Source organism: Magnolia sinica, chromosome 1, assembly GCF_029962835.1.
Source record: "Magnolia sinica isolate HGM2019 chromosome 1, MsV1, whole genome shotgun sequence".
NCBI classification, from domain to species: Eukaryota; Viridiplantae; Streptophyta; class Magnoliopsida; order Magnoliales; family Magnoliaceae; genus Magnolia; species Magnolia sinica.
The window spans coordinates 6,521,090-6,545,009 of NC_080573.1; the positions used below are offsets into that span (position 1 = coordinate 6,521,090).

The 23,920-nt window shown below is 38.1% G+C and overlaps 1 protein-coding gene, 1 long non-coding RNA gene and 1 other non-coding gene across 3 annotated transcripts; 1 reads left to right on the plus strand and 2 right to left on the minus strand.

The window, feature by feature from the left end:
• Window positions 1-3,379: 3,379 nt before the first annotated feature.
• Window positions 3,380-6,910, minus strand: LOC131237859 (uncharacterized). The gene is made up of 2 exons (XR_009167440.1): window positions 6,704-6,910; window positions 3,380-3,709 (listed from the first exon to the last, which is right to left on the minus strand). It is a non-coding gene; the product is annotated as an uncharacterized LOC131237859 (long non-coding RNA).
• Window positions 6,911-7,297: 387 nt separating this feature from the next.
• Window positions 7,298-8,926, minus strand: LOC131237853 (STOREKEEPER protein-like). Its single transcript, XM_058235874.1, has one exon. It carries the CDS (start codon window positions 8,870-8,872, stop codon window positions 7,544-7,546), a length of 1,329 nt encoding a protein of 442 aa, XP_058091857.1. The 5' UTR covers window positions 8,873-8,926; the 3' UTR covers window positions 7,298-7,543.
• Window positions 8,927-16,049: 7,123 nt separating this feature from the next.
• Window positions 16,050-16,133, plus strand: TRNAL-CAA (transfer RNA leucine (anticodon CAA)). The gene has a single exon. It is a non-coding gene; the product is annotated as a tRNA-Leu (tRNA).
• The last annotated feature ends 7,787 nt before the right edge of the window (window positions 16,134-23,920 follow it).

A 23,920-nucleotide genomic window follows, 5' to 3' on the forward strand; every position in this document is an offset into this window, starting at 1 on the left:
GTAATCTAAGTTCAACAACGCCATGATAGGACCTAGAAAGTAAGGCTAAGTCCTAAAGGGGGTTGGATAAGATTTTTTAAAATTTTCAGAATTAAATTGCTAAGATTTATCTCTAATTACTCAATCAATCACACAAGATATAGATTGATATACCAATTCAACTCAAATCTAAAATATAAATATAGTGAATCATCACGTGAGCAATTCATGAAACATATTGGCTATAATAATGATATGCATTCACAAACATTCAGCAAATAATGAAACCAACAATCAACAAGATTCATTCAACCCATTGAACACTATGTATAACAGTTCGGCTATGTGCCTACTCCACTCCTGGTTGACGCAATCTCTTAAGGTATATTAGATTTTACTATCACAATGGTTTTAAATCAGGTTTATTATAAACCTTTATAACCTACACAAGGTTTATACAATTTGCATCCAACAATGACTTACACAAGGTCTTGGATTTCAAACTCAACAAAATGTCATACACAAGAACAACACACGTATGCTCTTGTTGAAGTCCTATATAAGGACTTGGTGAGTTTGGTTTATCAAACTCTGAAATCCAATTCTGTATAAGAATCAGTTTCTAGACAAAATGGACTCAAAAATAACTTTCTTACTCAAAGTGAATGAGACTGCATGAACGCGCCTTATTAAAGAGCTTCCTCTATCATGAAAGCTTTTTCTCCGACTCCCTCGAATAACAACTTTGTAGTGGATGTGCCTTTGTAGTGTCAAAGTAAAGCAGAAAAGGATGGGTGAATCTTCTTAAAGCATAAGGCTTTAAAAGACGAAAAGGGTCACCTAGTTTAACATTCATTGGCCATAATGACAAAAGATTTTCCTAATGAGGTCAAGGCCATTAATGAATGCATTGAGCTCATCATTCAATCCAAGCTTTGAATGCTCATTAATGCTCTCCTAAACACAAGGATTGCATGATGAACTTAAAGGATTAGAGCTCGTGAATAAGGTTTTAAGCTACGGAAACACACATAATAAGACTCTAATGGATTCTCCTCAAAGTACCCAAATGTTCATTTCCACATATAAATAGAGAGCTTTGCAACGAGTGAAAAACAGACAAATAATGGCTAAGCTTGAGTGATTGAGCGTAGCCTTGATGGATCGATCTCCAGAGCAATTTAAAACAAAAGCTCGTTGGACATATCTGAGAAGTTAGATCGCTCAAACTCAATCACTCAAGAGCGATTGAGAACTTCCTCGATCAATCAAACTAGAGCTTGAAAACTCAAAACTAAATTGTTTTTAGGCCAGATTGCTTGTTGGACGTTTTCGGTTAGGTTTGATCGCTTGAAGTCAATCAATCGAACTAGAGTTCGAGCACTTGAACTAAATTATATTTTAGGTTAGATTGCGTGCTAGAAGTTTTTGGCTAGGTTCGATTGCTCAAGACAGCTCGATATGAGTGCATAAACAAGTTGATTTTGAAGATTGGAATGATGCATTCGTTTAAGGTCCAAATTGTTCTATTGGACAAGGCTCTAAATACTTGGCAAATGGTTTTCATAGCAAAGGATGGGCTTAACTAGAGCTATTTTGATATTGGGCTTAATGATCATAGGTTTTGGAACCAAAAAGAAAAAAAGAAAAAGAAAAAGTACTTTCATTTACTTTTAAATCCACGACGCCAAACGCTGGATTTCAATGTATTTACCTCAGATGGGATGTAACCATCATTGTGCTCTCGAAAGAGATGGTAGACAGTCAACCATCATTAGAGTTGTACACGAACTGAGTTAGCTTGGTTAGCTCACTCGACTTGACTCGAAAAAGCTTGATTTGACTCAGTTCAAATGTGAGTTCGAGCCAAGTCGAGCTGATTTTTTTAGCTCGAAAAAATTTCCAGCTGAGTTGGAGCTTGCCCGAGCTCGACTCGACTCGGATTGGATCAAACCCCAACTCGAATCAAACTTGGATCAAACCAGTTCGGTGACTCGGTTATTTTGATTTTGATGTTGCTCACCAAATGTTTGATGAAATGACTCAATGAAGTATTAATGTTGCTCACCAAGTGTTTGATGACTCAACCAAGTGTTGGCTGGTGCCGAGGAAGGTATGGATATGAAACAAATACCCTTGTATCTTGATTTTGATGTTGCATACTGAGTGTTTGATGAAATACATTTAAACTGCTACTGCTGTTATACATACCGTGAGAAATTGAAGGTGCACTCCATGTGTTTGAACTGCGGACCAAACCAAGCCAAGCTAAGTTCGAGCTGGGGTTAGCTAGTGGTCAGCCACTAGCCGAGCTGTGCCAAGCTCGACTCATGTACAACTCTAACCATCATAAGGAACAATTAATTTTAGAATAATCAGGTTTGCAAATTTCATGAACCGTTTCGGGCCCACAAGATGAGATCCCAATTCTACTCCCCAATGAGAGAGGTGGCATACCAATTACATTCCTATTATTTTAGGGAAAGATTGGGTACATCAGTGTTGCCCCAGTTTCAAAATGAGACGTGTAGGAAATCAGGCCGTTCCAATCATCAGGTGGGCCGCCACATGATTTTAGAGGACTTTAGAGTGCTTGTCCATCTTTCACTACAATCTGGCCCACATGATGATTTGATCGGTTGATCGTTGGAGACATCCCATTTTCATGATTGTGTGACCCTGCCAGGTTGGATGATGCAGCTTGTTGCACAAAATTCTGTAAAGACCCGACCATGATAAATGTTTCCAAATGCAATGTAGTGCCGAGCAATCTTGCTTGGATGATGGGTCCCAGTGCATGACCTCCCCCTCCTGAAGAGATGGGCCCCACCCTTTTCTTTTTTTTTTCTGATGGGTCCCCTACAATCAATCAACAGGAGGGTCACATCAACTTAGCTAATGCATGCCTACAGGCTGACATTATATTATAAGCATGCCGTTTTTAAATAAATCCATCTCCACATTCTCAATATAAATTTACATTAATTACAACATAAACAGCATGGCCCTGTTTGGGTGGCAGTTAAAAATGATTTCCATCTCGCTAGGCCTTGTTTGGTTGCCACTTAAAATTGATTTCCATCTCATTCTAGTTCACAGTAACTGTGTTATTACAGATCATAGCATAGCGTGCGTTTGGTTGCACCAAAAATCATGATGATTAATTAGTCATTTGGTGCAAAATATCATGAAATTTTCTCATATTTGGTCTAACCAAACACAAACTTGTATAAATTGTGGGTTACCATGATTATCTTTAATCCTTACCAAAATCTCTAAAGACATAGTTCTTGCTTACTAAAATGAGATGAGCTCATTTTTAAGTGGGAACCAAACATGGCCTAGAGTAATTAAAACAATCATTCAGGTTAGTAAAAATGGTGGCCGTTAGTGCATAGTAGAGAGCAGAAAATGCAGCATTCACCATGGAGTTGCAGTTACATTTTGAATTGAAACTCAAATCACAATAATAGGAAATTTGCAGTGAAAATGGTACACCAGGACTAGTATTTCAAAATTTGGCTGTCTACTTTGTTAGACTAACAATCACATCTCGACTGGATAAATTCATCCAAACGTGCAATCAAAGAACCATCTTCACAAAAATCAGATAACCCAGCATCACATGTAAAGCAAACGTTTGGAAGGGAAGGAGTTGTAGGAGAAGCAGCTTTGAAAAGAAGACCAAATGATCCACAGTAGGTGGATCTTGCAAGCTGTGACGCGTGTTCTACAGGATATAATCAGCAGATCAGGAATTTGACCAAATGATCCACAGAAGGTGGATCTTGCAAGCTGTGGAGAGTGTTCTACATGATATAATCAGCAGATACGGAATTTGAGCAAAAGACTCGATAATCTGATAAAATTCTGGATAACAGACATCATATATTTGGAACATATGAAGATCAATCCAAAGCATCCAAATGTTGGTCCCACTTTAGATGAGGCACATAACAAGAACTCAAAGACTGATATGGATGAGCCTAACTTCCCATTAACGGACATCCAATTTGGGACAGTTGACCAGTTTTGGCTTATTCATTTGATGGCTACAAATCAGGAAACCACGGATGCGGGTCCTGCACATCAGTAAACTCAATTACAATTCAGTCATGTGGGGCTCACAGTGTGGTGATTGGATAATCGATACAACGGGACCCACGACGAATCTAAAATCTTGTAGATAGGAAGGTCAGGACCCTTTGATCATTAAGGTGAAAATACGGTGTAATGGGGTCCGGCTAGTTTGTGGGGCACCGGAATTGACAAGAATCCGGCAACCATGGTTTCAATCTCCAACCACATCGACAATGTTTAACCAAAGGAAAATACTCTTTACATAATTTCACAATATGGTTACAGGTTCATTCCAACGATATTTTTTTAAATCTTTTTCACAATAATGCAGATTCATGGAATCAATTATCTTATCAACAAGATCGGCAAAGAGATCAAACTATCTACAATATTGAAGATAGATGTTTTACAAAATTGAAGATAGAGTGAAACATCAAGATTATATTGAAGATAAAGTGAAACATCAAGCTCAAAGAGATCAAATCACAAATCCTTGACGGGAGACTACACATTGCACGCAAATGCATTTAACTAACATATTGCTAGAGAGAACCAAAATCAGGCATGGGTTGTAGCCAGTTTTTTCCAAAAGCAGATGGATTGATTGTGGTATAGAAGACAAGCTGAACATATAAGATAGTATGTGATAAAATGCAACACCTTCTACCTAGAAAGCTAATAAAGAAATGCAAAACCTTAATGGGGTTACTACTCCGTAAGTTTGCACAAGAAATAATAATAATTTTGGTTCACCATTTTTGGTTGGTTTTTAACTTACCCAAGAATTACATTCCTCAGCTTTGACTCAAAGAATTCCCCCGACTAAAATGCTAAAGAGTAGAGAATCTGGGGAATTAAAGCAGAATTTTAAGCTTTATTCTTTCCAAGTGTTTCCCCAGAAAACATAGAACAATAAAAATGGAACTCAATCATTCCTCAGGAAATACTGTGCCAATTCTAATAAATAGACTCAGTTTTCTATTCATTATAGGAAAGAGGAAAACCAGAACATTGCATTTTTATGGATAAAATTCAGAAGCACAAATCTCAAAGTCCAGATTGGGACTGACTGATGCTGCTGTAAAACGAGATGCAAATTGGGTCAAAGAAAGAGAAGAATTCTGATTACAAGACAGCCAAATCCTGTAGTCTATACTAGAGTACACAATTTCCACCTCAGTTCTTCCCAGCAATAGGCACAAAGAACTGTTTTTTTTTTTTTTTAAATATAAAATCATAATGAAAGAAATTGTCCAATAAGAAGGCCTTATACAGGCTTACATGAGAGAAGCCCTAATAGTGAAAGAAACACCTACTTTCTCGCTTTTTCTTTTTCTTTTTTAATTTTTTCAAACAATAACACCTACCTTATGGTGTTCACAAACTAGTGGGTTTTGAAACATGTGATTTTCATTTGTCAATGACAGCACTTCCAGATCTCAAAGAAAGATAGCTAGCTCAATGCATCAGTCCATGATAGGTGAAGATAAAACCGAACGACTTACTACATACCTGTCTTCCGCAATCCCAAAGCAATGCAATTAGCCCTTAAGCCCTAAAAGGGCACATCAATTAAAAGGCAAAAATAAACCTTCAAATAAAGAAAAGATTACTATTTCTATTGCAAATAGCATGTAAACTTCATAATAAACAACCAAATATCAAACGGTAGAACCTATTGCAGAGAGGAGCATGGCATCCAATAAAACGCCCACAAAACAAGCAAAAACCAATTCCAGTAAATATTGTTCCAATGGTACAGCGAATGCCAATGCAAGATTTTCAGATACATTCATTTTTTAAGTTGATGGCAGATACATAATAATATGCTTTCAACCCTTGGGTGCAGTTGGATGCTCAATCACTCAATGGCAATTACTCCATTATTGAGGAAGTTGTTACTCATGTGGGGGTGGAACCTTATAATTTACAACAGCAACTAAGTTCTCAATTGTGGATGCGCATTTCAAGTGCTTCAAACAATAGTAAATGTAGTTTGGAAGCAGCTGTCCTTCATTAGGAAAGCATAGGGGCCTCCACCACCTTGGTCTCTCAAAAAGTAGATTTGGAAAGGAAAACATCACATAGGAGGAATTTGTGGAAAAGAATAACCTGATTGTTTTAACATTCATGATTTCCATGGAAATGTGGATAGATCAATCATAAAAAAATGGGAGCTCTCTCCCAAAAAAACATTGAAAGCTCCATTTCTTTTGTTTTTTTTTGTTTTTTTTTTTTCCTTTTCTTTGAGGAAAATCACCCTTTGAAAGGATAACTATGGAAATGGAAATCAATGTTCACAATGCTTTTGTTTTCACAAACAGCAGAACATGTTACACATGAGGAAAATGTTTTTTTTTCCATAGTAGAAAATAGGATTCCACCAATCCAAGCAGGCTTATTGAATTGAATTATCAACACATAGTTCAATGGAGCATCCAAGCGCAGCTGTAACAACAACCTCCAAATTCAAAAAGTGGTACTCAAACATATATCATGAAAATTCAAAGTTTGAATTGCTAGCAACGATACCTCAGAGAAAAAATCACCCTTTCCATTTACAAAGGAAAAGATTAAAACCATATTTTAAAACACAATACGGCTACCAAAACAGATTCATAAAGAAAAAAAACAAATCACTTACCACCCATCTCTTTTGTACAATCACAAAGCAATCCATTAGCCCTTTCAAGCCTAGAAAACACATCAAATCTCAACATGTGAAGTGAAGACCAAACAGTAGCATATCTCTTTCTTATCTTTTTTCAATCACACAATTTACAATTTGCAATTAGAACTCAAAATCAAAATTTAACTACAAATTGTAAATTGTGTGTCTAAAACAACAAGAAAAATTCAATAAAGAACTCCACAAACAAATAATAACCAAAACAAGATCAACAAAAAGGAGAAATAAGACTCACTGTAGACGTATCATGAACAAAAAAATTAAGCTTGTTGATTATCTGAAAACAGATTGGATAGTTAAAAATGAAAATATCCAGTGGTCCTATGCCCACAAACAAGTGTCCATGAATCAGGGGTTAGGATTGTTCAACCAATCTGATCTTGGTCTTATGACTTGAGAACAGCGGGCTGCACAATTAGTTGGTCATTTGGGCCTACATATGACACATACAATTTATGAGCGCATCTGTATCAAGCGTCATACATTTCCTGAGTATCATATATTTCTAATCAAAATAACAAGAAAAAAAGGTAAACCAGATTCAACCCATCAAACAAAAAGCTTATCTTTAGAACTATCAAAATATTTCATGCATAAGAAGATCCAATGTCAGAATACAAATAAAGAAACATAAACAAGATTAGAAGCTGCATAATCACATCTAATTAGATCCAGGATCGAGATCTGAAAAGACCCACATTAAAAGATAAACATTCCTATCAAAAACCCCAAAAAAGGACACAATCTTTGCATTATAAAAAACAAACCATCAGATCACTATCCATTAAAACCCCATCAATCCACCGACTTGAGCGCATCTGCAAACAGCTCCATCTGTTGTTGGATCACTTCGGCCCGCATCTTGCACACCTTCATCTCCATCAAGTGTACCTTCTTCCATTTACTTTCCAACTCCTTTGCCTTTGAACTATCAACTGAACTCAATGCTTCCTTCAGCAGACCCTTGCTCAAACATGACATTCCAAAATTTGAATGAGAATGCATTGATTCCTCGATGAAAGGATATAGATTCAAGCTTTCTTCTTCTTCTTCCACAGGGCCCACCGGTTTCACAGTCCCTATAATTGCTTTTGACGGCGAAGATGTTTCCAAAGCTGTCATCTGGGTCTTCGCCTTGGCCTTCCGACTGCTCGGAGTGCTGCCACTCTTCACATCAGCATTCATCGAATCACCCCCAAAATCATTTGATTTCAATCCATTGTCTTCAATGTCTGTGCCCCATATCTTCTTAGAGAGATCGTAAACTACCTTGTCGTGGGGCTTCCCAAAAGTAGGCTCTTTCCCTTTCAATGCCTTCTGAAAATTGGTCTGGTACTTCTTTTTCAGCGTCCGGATCTTGGTCGCGACCTGGGTGCGGTTGACTTCGGCATGTACCGCCTTCTTGATGGATTCATGGAAGGAATTCATATCATCCCATGGCCTGGATCCTTTCTTAAGACCCTCAATCATAACTTTCAAGAATGCAATCTCGTCCTCATCGCTCCATACCCTGACAAACAGGGACTTCCTCGCGGGCTCGTCGTCCTCTTCATCTGATGCCAGCCCTCCTCGTTTCCGCTTTGAATCCTTGCCGTTCGATTCGGCCGGGCGCTTCAGGGCCGAGGCGGGTTTTGTCGGGGTGGAGGGAGGGGGCTTCGCTGCTGCTGCGGGCTTCTTGGGTTTGGAGACATCGTCCATAGGCTTCGAGGTGATGGGTTTGATGGTGGGGTCGGGCCCACGAGATGGGCGAGGGTTGGGTTTGGGGTCTTTTGGTGGCGAGTCAGACTCGGAAGTGGACTCGGAATCTGAGAGCGAATCAGACTCATCGTTTTCTTCTTCCTTTTCTTTTTCATTGGGGGCAGATTCCTGTTGTTTTTGCTTGATGGGTTTGGATGGTTGGATCTTGTTGATGGGTTGGGTGTTGTCGTCGTCTTCATCGCCCGAGGAAGAACTAGAACCGTTGGATTTGGAAGCGTCTTGATGTGGGGCGGCGGGGACATCACCGGGCTTTTTGGTGGTGGGTTTTTGGGAGAGGGGAGTAGGGTTTTCTTCTTCGGATTCTGATGAAGAAGAGGCCGCGGCAGAGGAAGAAGAAGACGAGGCCGGAGCGCGTTTTTGAGCCATTGATTTGAGAGAGATGGACGGGGAGGAGTAGGGTTTCGGGATATATTTATGCCGTCGAGGAAAGACGAGACTATATATAGTCATAGTTTGCCACCGTTCTACTTCGGAACGATCGGGGGCGGATTAGGTGTTACCCGGGTACAGCTTAGTGGGTGTTACCCTTAATGTGTGAGGCCTACCGTAATGAATATTTTGTATATCCACGCCGTCCATCCATTTTTTCAAATCATTTTATTATTCATGAAAAAAAAAATCAGATTCAAATCTCTAGTTGAACACACCACTAGAAAAGTGGCGAATAACCGTTAAAAGACATTTGTAGGCCACACAAAATTTAGGTCAAGCTTATCTTTGCATTTAAGGATCATTAAGATATGGTTAACCTCGTAAACGAGTTGGATGGAAAATAAACATCGCATATCTACTTACAACAGGCCCTAGGATGATTTTAACTGTGCGTGTTAAATCACCGCCTTTTCTAATGTCGTGGTCAACCTGAGATTTGCATCCGCTTAATTTTTGTGGAAAAAAGAACGAACGGCATGGATATATAAAATATCATTAATGTGGGCCTCACGTTAAGTAAGTACAATACTTCTTTTTTTTTTTTTTTTCGTACATTCATACTTCAAATATTCATGCACTCACATCATAGTAGAATATCAGTCGCATGAAGTTCCACCACGAGGATTCTTGGTGGGCCCATTGTGGTGTTTGTGAGAAATCCAATCTGTCCATCCTTTTTTGAGATAATTTTAAGACATACGAATCAAAATTACAGGGATCCAAAACTCAAATGGCCACACAAGAGGAAACAGCGGGATTTAGTGACCACCATTGAAATATTTATGTGATCACGTAAGTTTTGTCTCTGTCTAAGTTTTAGGTTTTTTCCCTTCATCCCAGTAAAATGAACTTATAAACATCAAGATGGGGCGTAGGAAGGTTTTAACTGTAGGCATTCCTTCCCCACTGTTTCATCTTGTGTGGCCCGCTTGAGTTTTGAATCCTACTTATTTTCTCTCGAAAATCCTAAAATGAGCTTAAAAATTGGATGGACGGATTGAATTTCTAATAAACATAACGGTGAGCCCCACCTAAAATCCTTGCGCATAAAATTCACGCAAAAGGCTTTCGCATGAAATCCGCGTCCATGTAAAATAAATACACGACCTTAAAGCGTCCAACACATCACCGGAGTTGGCAACACCACCTAATATGCATCCCATCACTTTCGAGCAGTGTAGGGCCTACTGTGATGAGTGTTTGCCGTCCAATCCATCATCCTATGCAGATGGACGGCGTGGATATACAACAAATAATCTAAGTGGTCCATGGTAAGGGTAACACCTAATCTGCTCCCAAACATGTGAGTTTTGACTTAGGGCTATCAATGGGCCGGGCCTAGGGTAGGTCTCGACCAAGTTTTTGAGCTGTTTTGGGCCGGTCCGTTGGGCCGGCTCTCTTTAAAATTCAGATTTTTTGGGCCTGAATTGGGCCCATTGACAAACCTAATTTTGACAGGGTAGATTATTCGGATGTACGATTTCAATGAGAAGCATCACGGGGTAGGGCAGTCAACGGACCGGGCCTGAGGTTGGTCTTGCCCTAGATTTTGATCTTTTTGGGCCCGGCCAGATTAAAATTCTGAATTCAGACCCGGTCCGGCCCATTACAACCCTAATTACGGGCTGCGGCCCCACACAGCTCAAAGTGTTTGGATTCTACATAATCGTCACGGGTGGGCCACACGCAGGTTGAACCTATGGTGATTACATGGGAATACATGTTAGTTAACTCATCCAGTCCGTTCAAATTGCACGGTTCATTGGGCATGGCCCTTCACCCGAATGTTACACTGGGTCGTTTGGCACCGTGGATTGGAGGGGGTTTCAAATCCCCCACCTTGTTTGGCAGCATAAAGTAACCGTGGGTTTCAAATCCAGCGGTTTCTAATTCCCTCTTTAAGGGGGTTTGCAAAACACGGTGAGAGCTTACATGAAAAATCATTTCAATAGTTGCATACGTAACATGTGTGTCACTGTACACTATTATTCTATTGGGCACATGGCCCACTAATGATGATCAGTACCATTCAAACATTGTCCATGTAAATCAGCATCGTCCAAACATTATACAACATCGTCCAAATATTTTTCATATTAGTCAAGGATTAAAAATTGTTGGTCAGTCACTTAGACATGATCTAGTGCTTGTGGTCCATCTAAGACTTGGAATTTTAAGGCAAAACTTATATTTCACCAGGCTTATCACAACAATAGTGTCAAAAATTATATATCTCACTAATTAGGGATATTAAAGTTGATTTAATAATTAAGTTTAAACCCCTATGAATATACCATGCATAAATATTTTTGAATTAAAGTTGATTCACACTCTCAAATTGCCAAATATACCAGGAGGATTGCCAATCCAGGGGGTTTTAATGCTGGGGGTTCCAAATCCAGGCTCCCAAGCAGGCCGACGATTCTATAGTCGGTTGCTTTCAGATGGAAGTTATAGGATAAAATGATCAATTTGTCCGAGCTCAACCACAAAAACTAATGAATAATATTGGTGACTCTGAATCTTTGGTGGGCCATACAAGTTGCACGGCTAGAATTTCCTTGCATGTGTGCCACGTGTAATTTAGACTAAAAAACTATATGATAAGATGGTGGTGAACTAATCCTAGTTGGACCGCTAAGGAGCGAATAAGGCGATGAAGACTTTAATACTCCGGCAGTTTGATGCGCATGATACGCAGGCACATAGAATCTATCAAGTAATTGCATGTGTGGCATAAACGCGTTTCCTATTAAACCGTTCAAATTATGGTCCCAGTGAAAATTCGACCGTCCGATTGGTAAATGGTTAAAAAATAAAGATGGCCATAATCCACCCAAGAAGTGTCCAATAATCAGAGGTCAGGGTTGTTCGAACGTATCTGATTTTTTGACCGTGAATTAAACACCGTTGGTTCCACAATTTAGGCGGTTGATTTTGGGTTAATATTTGCTACTTGTCCAATTTGTGAGTGCATGTGTATCAAGCTTCATATGCTGTCGGAGTATAAATAACCCCTTTCGGGCAGCTCCGCACGTGGAAGGAAGCGCCGCGGAACGTGTCTTACAGATGGCCCACCCACCAACAGGATTGCGGCTTCGGTGGATCCGCGGTGGGATCCCTGACTGTTTGGCCCACCGTGATTTATGTAACTTACAAACACACCGGCCATCCCTTTTGAAATCTCATTTTAGGCCATTTCCCCAAAAATTAAACAGATTCAAATATTAGGTGGACCACAAAACAGGAAACAGTTGTGATTGAATCCCCACCATTAAAATCATTTTGGGGGCTACCGAAATATCAATTGCCATCCAACCCTTTGATAAGGTCACGTAGACGTGGATGAAGGGCCCGCACAAATATCAGCTTAATTCAAAACTTTCGTGGCCCACGGGAAGTTTTTAAAGGTCAATTTCCCATGGCATGGTCCAAATGAGATTTAGAAATGCCCTAAAGTGAGTTATCAAAATGGTTAGACGGCGTGCATGTAAGGCACCTGCGTCAAGGTGGGCCCCACGGCTGCCAGGATCCCACCTCGATGCATGTGGCTTACATCCACGTTGTAGATCCATTTTTAAAACGTATTTTAAGGCATGATTGGAAAATTGAAACAGATCCAAATATCAGCTGGTCTACCAAATAGGAAAAAGTGGTAATCAATCATTAAAAACTTCTTATTGGTCAAAAAGGTCTTATATCACGCTAATATTTGTGTGGTCTGTTCGACTGGGACATTATGACTTGATCAATAGTCTGGATGGAAATTATGCATTTCCGTGGCTCTCAAGAAGTTTTAATGGCGATGATTCAATCACGATTGTTTCTTGTGGTGTGGTCTACCTAAGATTTGGATGTACTTCATTTTTGGGATCATGCACTAAAATGAGTTTTCAAAATGTATGGACGGTCTAGATTAGAGGCGTACACGAGTCGATCTGAGTCGAGCTTTGCCCAGTTCGGCCAGCAAGATACCCCAGCTCAAACTCGGCTCGGCTCAGTCCTCGAGCATGGATTGGCAACTCAGCTCGGCTCAGTCAGCAACTCGGGCCAATTTCAGCCGAGTTTGAGTTTGAGTTTGATATCAATATATTAAGTTTGATTTTAAAGTTAAACAAAATAATAAAATATATAAAATGTATAAATAACAATTATAAAGCTTTGATAATTACATTGTTCACAAACAAACTTTCTTTTGGTGAAAATTTGTACGTACTACCCAATGCCTTATAAAATTCACTGAGACGAGTGAGGAACTTGAATATGTTACTTTTCTTCCTTTTGTTGCTCGTGCTCGATTCTACTTCAACATCACGTTGTCTTTGAAAATATTGCTGATGTTTAGAAACATCTTCCATACTACATTTTAAGGTGAGTTGGAGTTGTTCCTCCAACAAAACTTTTAATCTGGCTTCATCATCTGCCTCTTCCGTAGAAGTTATTTGTGTACCAGATTCAAAATATTTGAATGGAGTGGAAGGTTTTCTATTCGAATCTAAAAGGGTCTGAAAAAGAATTTGAACATCCTTTGGGGCATTAGGGCACGATTTTACATCACTACCTCGATATAACGAGTGTAACCGAAACCAATTAGTCTTGTTCACAAACTTTGTTTTACACAAACCACACACAATCTTTTTTCTTCCAGACCTTGGTGGCAATTCGACTAGGGAAGCATAGTTCCAAATGTTGGTCGATGAGTCAGATGACGATATATCTACACTCAATTTTTTATAATAAAAAAAATCAAAATGTTAATGAATAATTATAACTTGATATAAAAACAAAATCAAAGCAATATGAATATATATAAAACAAAAGTAAATAAACAATAATAAGTAAATAAATATCACAATTTCACAAACTCACATTGTATTACTTTCAAGTTTCAAGTTAAGTAATATTACATAGCCTTCAAATTTCAATAAAAAAGAAAATAATTGATAAACACTTTCATGCAGTTGTTGTTGCAGGTAGAGTCTCGTCATGAATTTTCATCTCTTCATCTTTCTCATTATTAATATCATTCCTTCCCCATATCAGACTGTTTTTTATGAAAGCGAGCTTTGATACTTGTCACAATCCTACTCCCCGTGCTAAATACGGATTCTGATGTCACTGTTGAAATTGGTATTAATAATATGTTCCGTACCATTACAGATAATGTAGGGTATTTTGATATCTCAAATAAGTTACTTATTTATTGCTATAAATAAAAAAAGTAACTTATTTGGTGGTATCTAACGATATGAAATGTTTGAAATGACAATCTAACAATGGTTAGAAACATTTTACAAACATTCTGAACTATTGATGACCACCTAACAATGGTCAAAACCTTAGATGCTACATAAACTAGACTCACCAGGTCCATAATAATTCAAGTCCAATAAATCTAATTCGATCCGATCTCTCTAAGTTTTCCTTTTAAGAATATTAAAGAAAAACTTGTTGAGTGACTTTTTTTTTTTATTACACATGCACACACACCCCACACACTCACGCTAGTGGAATTTCACCACCTATGGGTACTCGAACCCTTGACTCGGTGTTGAAACCACTGAGAGTCTACCACCCGAGTAAGAGTAAGGACCCAAAACTTGTTGAGTGACTTGAACCTTGTTTCTGTCACCGAGTTCGATCACTCAACAAATTTGCCAGAGTTTTGATCTATGTTAACAGAGTCCCTAAGTAGGTCCCTTTGTGATTGCTACAAATAGGATCTTAAAAAAAAAACCTTGTCTTATCCTGAAAGCAATTAATCTGTAACCCGTTAGTAGTCTAAATTTCAAACAAGAACGGGGCCAATTAAGTTTTAAGGACATAATACGTAATTCAATTTTGCTGTTAATTTTTTTGTTGGGTTTCAAATATTATTTGTGAAATATTTTCCAACATATACCAACTACACAAAAATTAGACTATATTGGGACCACCATGGTGTAGATATTCCCATCCAACCTGTTCATAAGATGCACCCAACAAAGACGAAGGGACTCCAACAAAAACCAGGCTGATCCAATACTTCCGTGGGCCCACTACACCGTAAAGACTTCAGTAGCATTTTGATAATGGTGTCTCATCCTCCTTGCACGAATATTGCATTGGGATTTCACACACGGCCAACTCACCATCGTAGGAGATGGTTTCTAGCCAGTGTCACATGTGCCCATGGCCCCTGCAATGTGATTATGTGAACTCGTCCAATTTCAATCTAGTCCGTCCCAAACATTAGCCCATTTGAATTGATGTGGATCAGGATTAGTATTTCATACTGAGAATAGGGGTGCTACTCCCAGCAGGTAGAGTTGGGTCAAGGTTCAACTTGCAACCTGACTGGATCTAAATTCTAACCCAAGGTCCCCAACCCAAACCCAACTTGAATTCCTCTCTATTTGACCCAATCCGACCTTACCTACCAACCTGACCCAAATTCATGACCTGAATTTCAACCCAAACCCAACCCGACCTACATCAGGAGTCAGGACCTTGACAATCCGACCGGCTTGACCCAAACTCGTGTTGGGCTAACCCAATTCGGGTTGACCCGAACCCAAGTTGTAGTCTGACTGAGAAATGATTCAGTGGGCCAAGTATATGAAAATTTTCTTATGAACCTAGTTGAATATAGATTTGTTGTCATCTAAATCACTTAATTGGACCGTCCATTAAGTACAATACGCTCTTTTAACCACACAAAAAATTAAGCAATTGCATGATCCGTGACCGGACCCATCTTTTACGAACAATCTTGTCCGTCCATATTTAGATGCCAGTGAATGGTTAGTTTAAAGCATCCGACGAGTATGAATTTTTAAAGACAGCCAACAAAGAGTGGGCTCGACCTAATGAATGGACCAGGTACGTGATGTGGATGCGAACAAGACCAAATGGAAGTAGATGCATTGAAGGTTTTCCATGCACTTAGCTGCTAGGTCATTTCTTTGTGACTTTTGTTTAAGCCTCGTAAATGGGTCAGGCTCGGACCTGGATTTTGAACTGGTCAGGTTCGTCCTTCACGTTGCTGGGCTCGGCCCAGCTTTACACAGAATAAAAGGAACAATTAGATTTAAAAGTATAAATATTATTATTTAAAATAATTCATGTATTCGTCAGGATGGCCGAGTGGTCTAAGGCGCCAGACTCAAGTTCTGGTCTTCGAGAGAGGGCGTGGGTTCAAATCCCACTTCTGACAAATATTTTGATTTTTGTTTATTTGAGTGATCTGAACCGTTCAGATTATGACCATCAACTGGTTTTCTTTTTCTTTTTGTTTATTTAAGTGATATGAGCCGTTCAGATTAGTTCGGATTATGACCATCAACTGCTCCAATCCATTAATATTTTTCTACGCCTGCTTGTAATTAAGTTAAGCTGATCCCGAACGAGCTGTTGATTTTTTTTTTTTTCTTTTTCAATTTATCATGATTGTAAGTGATCCAAACCATTGATATTATGACCATCATGTGGTTAAGTGTACATGATCCAGTAAGTGATTCAAGTAGAATATTATGACCATCAGGCGGTGCAAAAAGTAGTGCAAGTGGACATGATCTAAATGTCCAAATTATGGACCTCAAATAGCATTTGATAATATGGACCTCAATATCACCAGCTGGTAAGTGATGGAAGGCATTGGTATCGATCCCTAGTGGGGGTGGCTAGCATGGAGTGTGTGTACTGACCTGGGTGTGTACTAACAAGCTAACCAAAAAAACAAAAAAAAGTGATGGAAGGCATTGGTATTTTAATTATCATACGCTCTAAACTATTTACACCCATTTTCGGCACCATAAATCAATGAAAAGCTGCCATGTGTTCACAATACCGAGTTAATGCCGGTAGAAATTTGTTGACACTACGGAGTTAATGCCGGTAGAAATCTTGCTCTTGCTCAAGAGTTGTTATTTATTATTATTATATTTTTGTTTTGTTTTGTTTTGTTTTTGTTTTTGTTTTTATTTTTGTTTTGTTTTGTTTTGTTTTGTTTTATTTTATTTTTTTTAATTTTAAAATTTCCTTCAACATTACACATATGGTTATTAATGCAAAAACATAGGCCTTATGCCCGTCGCTAGGAGAACGAATTAGCCAATGCCACGTGGCTATAATTATCGGGTAATTAATGAGGTAATGTGCTTAACATGACTATAAGAGACCCAATGAGAGAATAAATCTTATCATGTATTTGGCAACGATACCCTCAGCAAAGCCATCTCTCACAACCCTTTCAAAATGCATCGGTGATCTTCCCAGAGACATTCGGAGACTCCGTCGCATTTGAGAAGGCTCCGAATATCGGATGATCGAGCCGATATCCAAGTGAATTCGGCTTTGAATTGGACCCAAGTCCGGAGAGATAGACACATCGGTTAGATGATCTGAACCCAACCCGTGGTTTAATTGGAATAGAGATAATGGGGGAATTAGATGGAAGATCTGGCTGGACCCATTCTAGCGTCAGATGCCTTAAACACTCCAAACCATCTTGTAGTGAATTGTGAAAATGTATGAGGTAGTTTGATCCGGACCGTCTAATACCTCGAAGTGGAGGAGGTAGGACACCAGATGAGCGATCCTGATCTAGGCTTGACTGTCTTCATCAGAGAAATCTTGAGATTTCCAGGCTTGATGTCTAAATCTGATTAGTAGGCCATGAACATCTCCCATCGAAAAGGATTAATTACAAAAAAAGATCCGAGAAGACAACAGTTCCGAATATATACAAGAGATTCCCATATCTAGAAAGTGTGAAAGATTTAGGATCATCAAGGAAACCTAGAGAGGGTTTTGCCGCCCCAACAAGCTATGAAAGGAGCACGTGAAGAAGAGCTCGAAGCCCTACGCCAAACATATCTATCTAATTACAGTTATCTTAGCATAACCTAATATAGTTCTAGCATAAATTTCTACTGCCTAGCAGCTTTTGCTATAATACCTTAAGAGTGGATTTAAATATCATAAACCTTAAATTCTAGGACCATGATCAACTAAGTTTTGATTTAGTTGATCATACTTATTTGGTCACATCTTCCTGACCACTCATCTCGATCGTCTGTTTCGATACACAATTCAAGTACCTTTATTTTTCGTTTGGTTGATCAACACTTTGTTGATTATAACGAGTCATTCCTTTAAATATTAATAAAATTAACATTGTTAGCCTTCTTTTATTTATTCATACATTATTGTTTATTTGAAAAATATTGAGCTGATCTGAAAGTATTGGTGAAAAAAAAAGAGTCCTTAAGCCTGTAGACTAATGCATATTGTTATAAAGCAAAATGAATTTATTCGGAAGAGTTAACCCCTACCCTTTCACAAATCAACTGAATGTTGAGCCCAATTGGTGGTTGAGAGGATAACTAGATCACATGTCCATTATCTAATCTATTCATCTCAACACGGGGGAACACCAACGATTCAGTCAAAACTTGAATCGAGTAGACTTTGGCAGGCCCACGCATCTTACCCACACATGAAACTAAATATAGGCTCTCGTTCACACGAGTGGCCTGATTTGATTGAATTGACGGTAACACAAACCATTAAAATTTTCTTTAATCACCAGCTTGTAATGGATCCAAGCCTTCGGACCTAAAGGAGCCTCTTACAACATTGATATTAATTATGATATTAAAAAGCAGCTTATATCATGAGCAAATGTACATGATCCATGCACAAATTTGTAAGTGATCCAAGCCGTTGATATTACAAGCATGAGATGACCCACAAAGTAAAACAAATGAACACTATCTAAGTGATGATATCATGGGTCCTGTTCCTAAACATAATTCCAATCTAGTGTGTCATGCACAATTTTCCATATAATCCAAGCTCTTATGGCCCTTTTGCCAACTGTCCGTGCACTGTGTTGTTTAATTTGGAAAAAAAAAAAAAAGTAACCGTGGAAAGAAAAATATTAATTTTTTTTATTTATTGAGAGATTGATTTGAATTTTTCATTTTATTGAGTATAATGCTCTAAATGTATAGATGACAAGTAGTGGATGGTAGTGGTGGAGTTTGTATTTTACTTTGCCTATTCCAAGTAGCTTTTTCGAGAATAGGACTTGAAAATTACATATAGTGAAAAAATATAATAGCATAATTTAATTTTTCATGAGTTGACTAATAAATAAGAGATTAAAATGAAAATTGAAAATGAAAAGAACATCATGAAGGATCAAATTTGGAGATAAAAGGACAAAGCTAACATGAGTGATGGGGATGGCATCTCCAATTGGTAATGTGTTGGTTTAGTATCAGAGTTGTGTGGAGTTAATAAAAAAGGAGAGATTAGGTGTCATAATTAAGAATAGAGGCTCCAAAGTCTATGATTTGAATGGTGAGAGGATAAGAGATAATTGAGTTGTAAAAGAAAAAGATGAAAAAGCCGACACACTGGATGAAGTGGCCATAAAATAAGAAAGGAAATATTCATAAAAATATTCTATTATATGGAAAGAGTGTGAGTAGCGATGCGGATTCACGGAATGATTTCTTCAACTAAGAGGCAACGGTCGTCAGGTGACAAGTTCAAAGTTCAAAGGGTTAAAAAAAGCAGATCCATAACACCTACTTGCTCTCTTCAATCTGAGCCCATAGAGAATCAGGGTCGCAATGGTCTTCACAACAAATAGGCATGGACTTGGATGCGGGAGCAACAATGACTGAATAAGGATTCAAGTATGAAGGTGAGCCTATGGTAGTGACGGATATCTGGAAATAAAGATGGATGGCTAAAAACATAGGAGATAACGATGGTTTTTGCGAGCTTGGTGATGGAGGTTAGGTGTTTGCAGCAGGAGGGGCTATGATTGTAAGATGGGTTCGTGCTGCTTGCCAATTTGGGATTCAGGTGGTGATGGGTCGAGGGTTAATGATGGACGGGATCAATTAATGGCAAGGGCACAATGGGTCTACCAACACCCACCTGGCCTGCATATAGCATGACCCTTACTAAAGTGAAGGTCTATATACCTGGCGTAAAAGTTTCACGTACTGATCAACTCTATCTCTGACAAATGCCCTTACTGGTACCAACTAAGGTTGGGGATTCACACCTTGGGACCTCTCAACCCATCTATTTAAAGGATATCTCGTACCTGAGTTGTCTGGTGTTCACACAGGGATTTTCACTTTCACTCCTCACTCATTCTCATTTCAATACACATGAATGCAATTTAATTCAAATACATATAATAACTGCAAAAATTATAAGTAATAAAAGCTTGCTAGGAATGCCATTTAAACATTTATTTGCATAAACTATCTGTCATTTAAACATTTATTTGCATAAACTATACTTACCCAAATACTGTAATCAACACAAGTCCATTGTTTCTTCTTTATATTACATTAATGCCGTCTAAGCAATGCCTTTATAGATGACTTTTCTATCCAGCGAACATGTCTTCTAGCCACACCCGAATTTCTAGGAGTGTGGGCTATTACATAAGGAATACAAAATTATAATTCCATTTCATTCCTTAGCCCCCCCTACAAATTGCTCGAGGTGTGGAAAGCTTAGATCCAAGTATTGCCGAATGTCTCTCCTCTCAGTTTGGTGGGCCGTTTGGGAAGAAAGGAATGACAGATGTTTCAACGGCACTTTTAACTCGATTGCATGTATTGTGCAAGGGGTGATATATCTGATCGCGGAATGGGGTTCTTCCGTAGAAAAACTTCAAGATCGTGATATGCTTTGTTTGGGTCCTTAGTTGATCTGCTATCTCTGCCGGTTAGCTTTCCCTTGTTTCTGTTTTCCCCTTCTTTTTTAATGAAGTTACTGTTACCTTTCAAAAAAAATAAAATGGTCTAATTGGATGAACATGTTAATCACATGGATTATAATCCAAGTTAGAAATTTAAAGACTAAACCTTACTTATTCCCATTAAATGAAGTATTTATCAGACATACGCGGTAATTGTTTCCTTAGGTTATGTCAGTTTGCAAATTTCCAAATTCATGATAAAATACCACATTTTGCCTTAATGACTTCATTTATCAGAAAATACATGAATCATTCAACATTTAACCATAACTAATGAATGTATATGTATACAACATGGCTCAAAAATAACTTCCTTTTAATTGTTCTACTTAAAATTTGTTACATCATTGCACTCCACCCTTATTATACATGTAAGTACATTAATTATACATTTCACAACTAGACAACAAGATTTAAAATCTGAGCCATTGAAATGTGGCCTATATAAGTGTACATGTTTTCATTTTAATGTTTCCTGTAGGAATACAAATTAGCAAACAATCTACATCACAGTGGTCCACCTAAAATACAATTTTCTCACTTAAGGCTTAGAGCCAAATCAAACTGTCCCAACTATCCATCATGGATGGCGTGTGGGGTCCACCTAGCTGTGCCGCGTGGCCAACGCATGGGGTCCACATGACTATCCATAGGGGTAGCATGTGAGGCCCACACAACTTTCGTGGTCAGCTGTGTGGTCCACCTTGATGTTCGGTCAATTTACTTTTGATTTGCATAATTTGGTTTACTCCTTTTTTCATTTAAATTTTACAAATGTACTAAACAAACAAAACAAAAAATAAAAAGAAAACAATTAAGGAAAGAAAAGGAAAAGATCCGAACTCACTAATATTGTGTGGCCCATGTTATCTACTATTAGAATTCGAGTGTACCACCTACACTTTCTCTTATCTTGGACGTGTAGAGCACTCTGGGCCAATCGGGTAACTTTCCCTTATTTCTCTAGTTCATATTCAAACCGGATAAAAAACAGTTCAATGCATTAGGGTACATAGGAATGATGGCATGTGTGCTTCTCATAGCTGGCCATCCAAACATGTTCCAGTAAATTAGAGAATATAGAATTGTTTGGTATTTCCACACACGCACGAACGCACGCACACGCGCACGCGCACACACACACACACACACACACACACACATATATATATATATATATATATATATATATATATATGGGAAATTGTTCCATGTGGTCTACCTCATGGGAACATGGGAACTTCTCATGAGGTCGAGCTATGAGGACCCTACCATGATGTGTGTCGAACGTTAACACCGTGCATTTGATGGGTTCTCTTTAAATTATGGGATATCCCAAAAATCAGCCCGAACTCAGGTGGGCTATGCCATCTAAAATCATGTGAAGACATTTTTAAAACATATAAAAGCACTTGGTGGAGCCCACCTGAAAATTGTTTTGATCCATCATCCAAGTGTGACACACATAATGGATGGTCTAGATTTGTGAACCACATCTCGGTGGGCCCAAAAAATGATTATGAGTGTTTTTATGGGAGGGTAATCCCTCTCAACTTTTGTATGTGGTGTGGCTCACACAAGTCATGGATTGACTTGATTTTTAAGCCGAGGCCCACCATGGAATGGTGCATCTGACTGATGGGGTAGATGTTTGACACACATCACGTGGGTCCACACAGCTCGACATCATAGGAGTTAAGTTCCCATGAGGTCGATGGCATGGAACCATTACACCCAATACACACACACACACACACACACAATAATATATATATATATATATATATATATATATATATATATATATATATATATATATATATATATATATATATACATATATATATATATAAAGAAATTTTAAGAAGACTTGCCAAAATTAACATAAAAATGGATAAAGACTAAGCGTGTAGCCACACTCAACATCAATCATATTTATAACCACTCAAGGGGTCCACCAGTCATTTCAACAATTTGCAAGAAAGTTCACCGTCTCTAGTACATACTAGGTGTAAATCATATATGATTGAGTCATATCTAGCTAATAATAAGCATTTAATACTCTAACCAATAGATATACATGATTAAATGCAAAACTTATGATAATTTAAAAAATAAACAAGGATTAATGATTGGATCAAAGGATTGAAAACTCATCTTCCTTCATTTGGAATATCTCTCCATGGAATTTCATTTTCAACTATTCATCTGAGTATTTGATGGTAAATCTTGAGTCTAAATGGTTCAGATCAAAGATTCAAGGTTTGGATTATAAAATCCAACAGTAAAATCTTCTCAAATCCAAGATAAATGATTTGGATGAAAGATCCAATAATTAAATTATTATAGATGTAAGGTACATAATCCTGATCAATAATCCAACGGTCACATCATCACATATGGTCGCTGATCGAAGATCCAATGGCCTGGATCAAAGATCCAATGATGAAATCTTCTTAGATTTAGAACAGATGGCCTGGATCATCAATTTGATGATTGGTCCCATTATGCTTCTAAAAAAAATTACATCCTAAAATTTGCAAGGTATTACGGTTACATATGTGAAAATCCATTTCCTTTCCTGAGTATATAACCGAAACCTAGTTTGAACAACCTCCTCTTAACAATGCTGGTGTATACAATTTTAACTTTACTTTTTGTGATCTTAGTTTTTTTTTTTTTTTCATTTTCATTATTTTTTGTTTTAAATATCTTACATAGTTCAAATTATCCGTTGGAATTTGGTGGCTGTTTTGATGGACAGCCAGATCATATGATAATATTTACCACGTGTGTCACCAAAAGTTAGCACTTTACAAACATTGTAGAGGTTAAAATAAAGAGGTTGCATGTTCGTAGAATAAGTTTATTCTACGGCTCTTCTACTAAGGCCTACTATGGTTTGTGTCCAAGCCAATTGGGTGGTTTTACGAATCGACCTCGGTGGTGTGTTATGTAGGCTCCACCATGATGTATGTGTTTTATCTACATGGTCTGTATATCCATCTTAGGGCATGGACTAAAACGTGAGATTGATCCAAATCTCAAGTGGAGTACACCACATAAGCAGTGGAGATTAAATGTCTACCATTGAAAATTTATTAGGGGCCATAAAAGTTTCGGATCAAGTTGGTATTTGTGTTTTCCCTTCATCTAAGTCTATATGACCTTATGAATAGGTTGGATGGCAAATAGCATCATGGTGG

Bases quoted from the DNA above. Each gene is read 5' to 3' on its own strand.
- LOC131237853 (XM_058235874.1), bottom strand. From the start codon at position 8,872: ATGGCTCAAAAACGCGCTCCGGCCTCGTCTTCTTCTTCCTCTGCCGCG.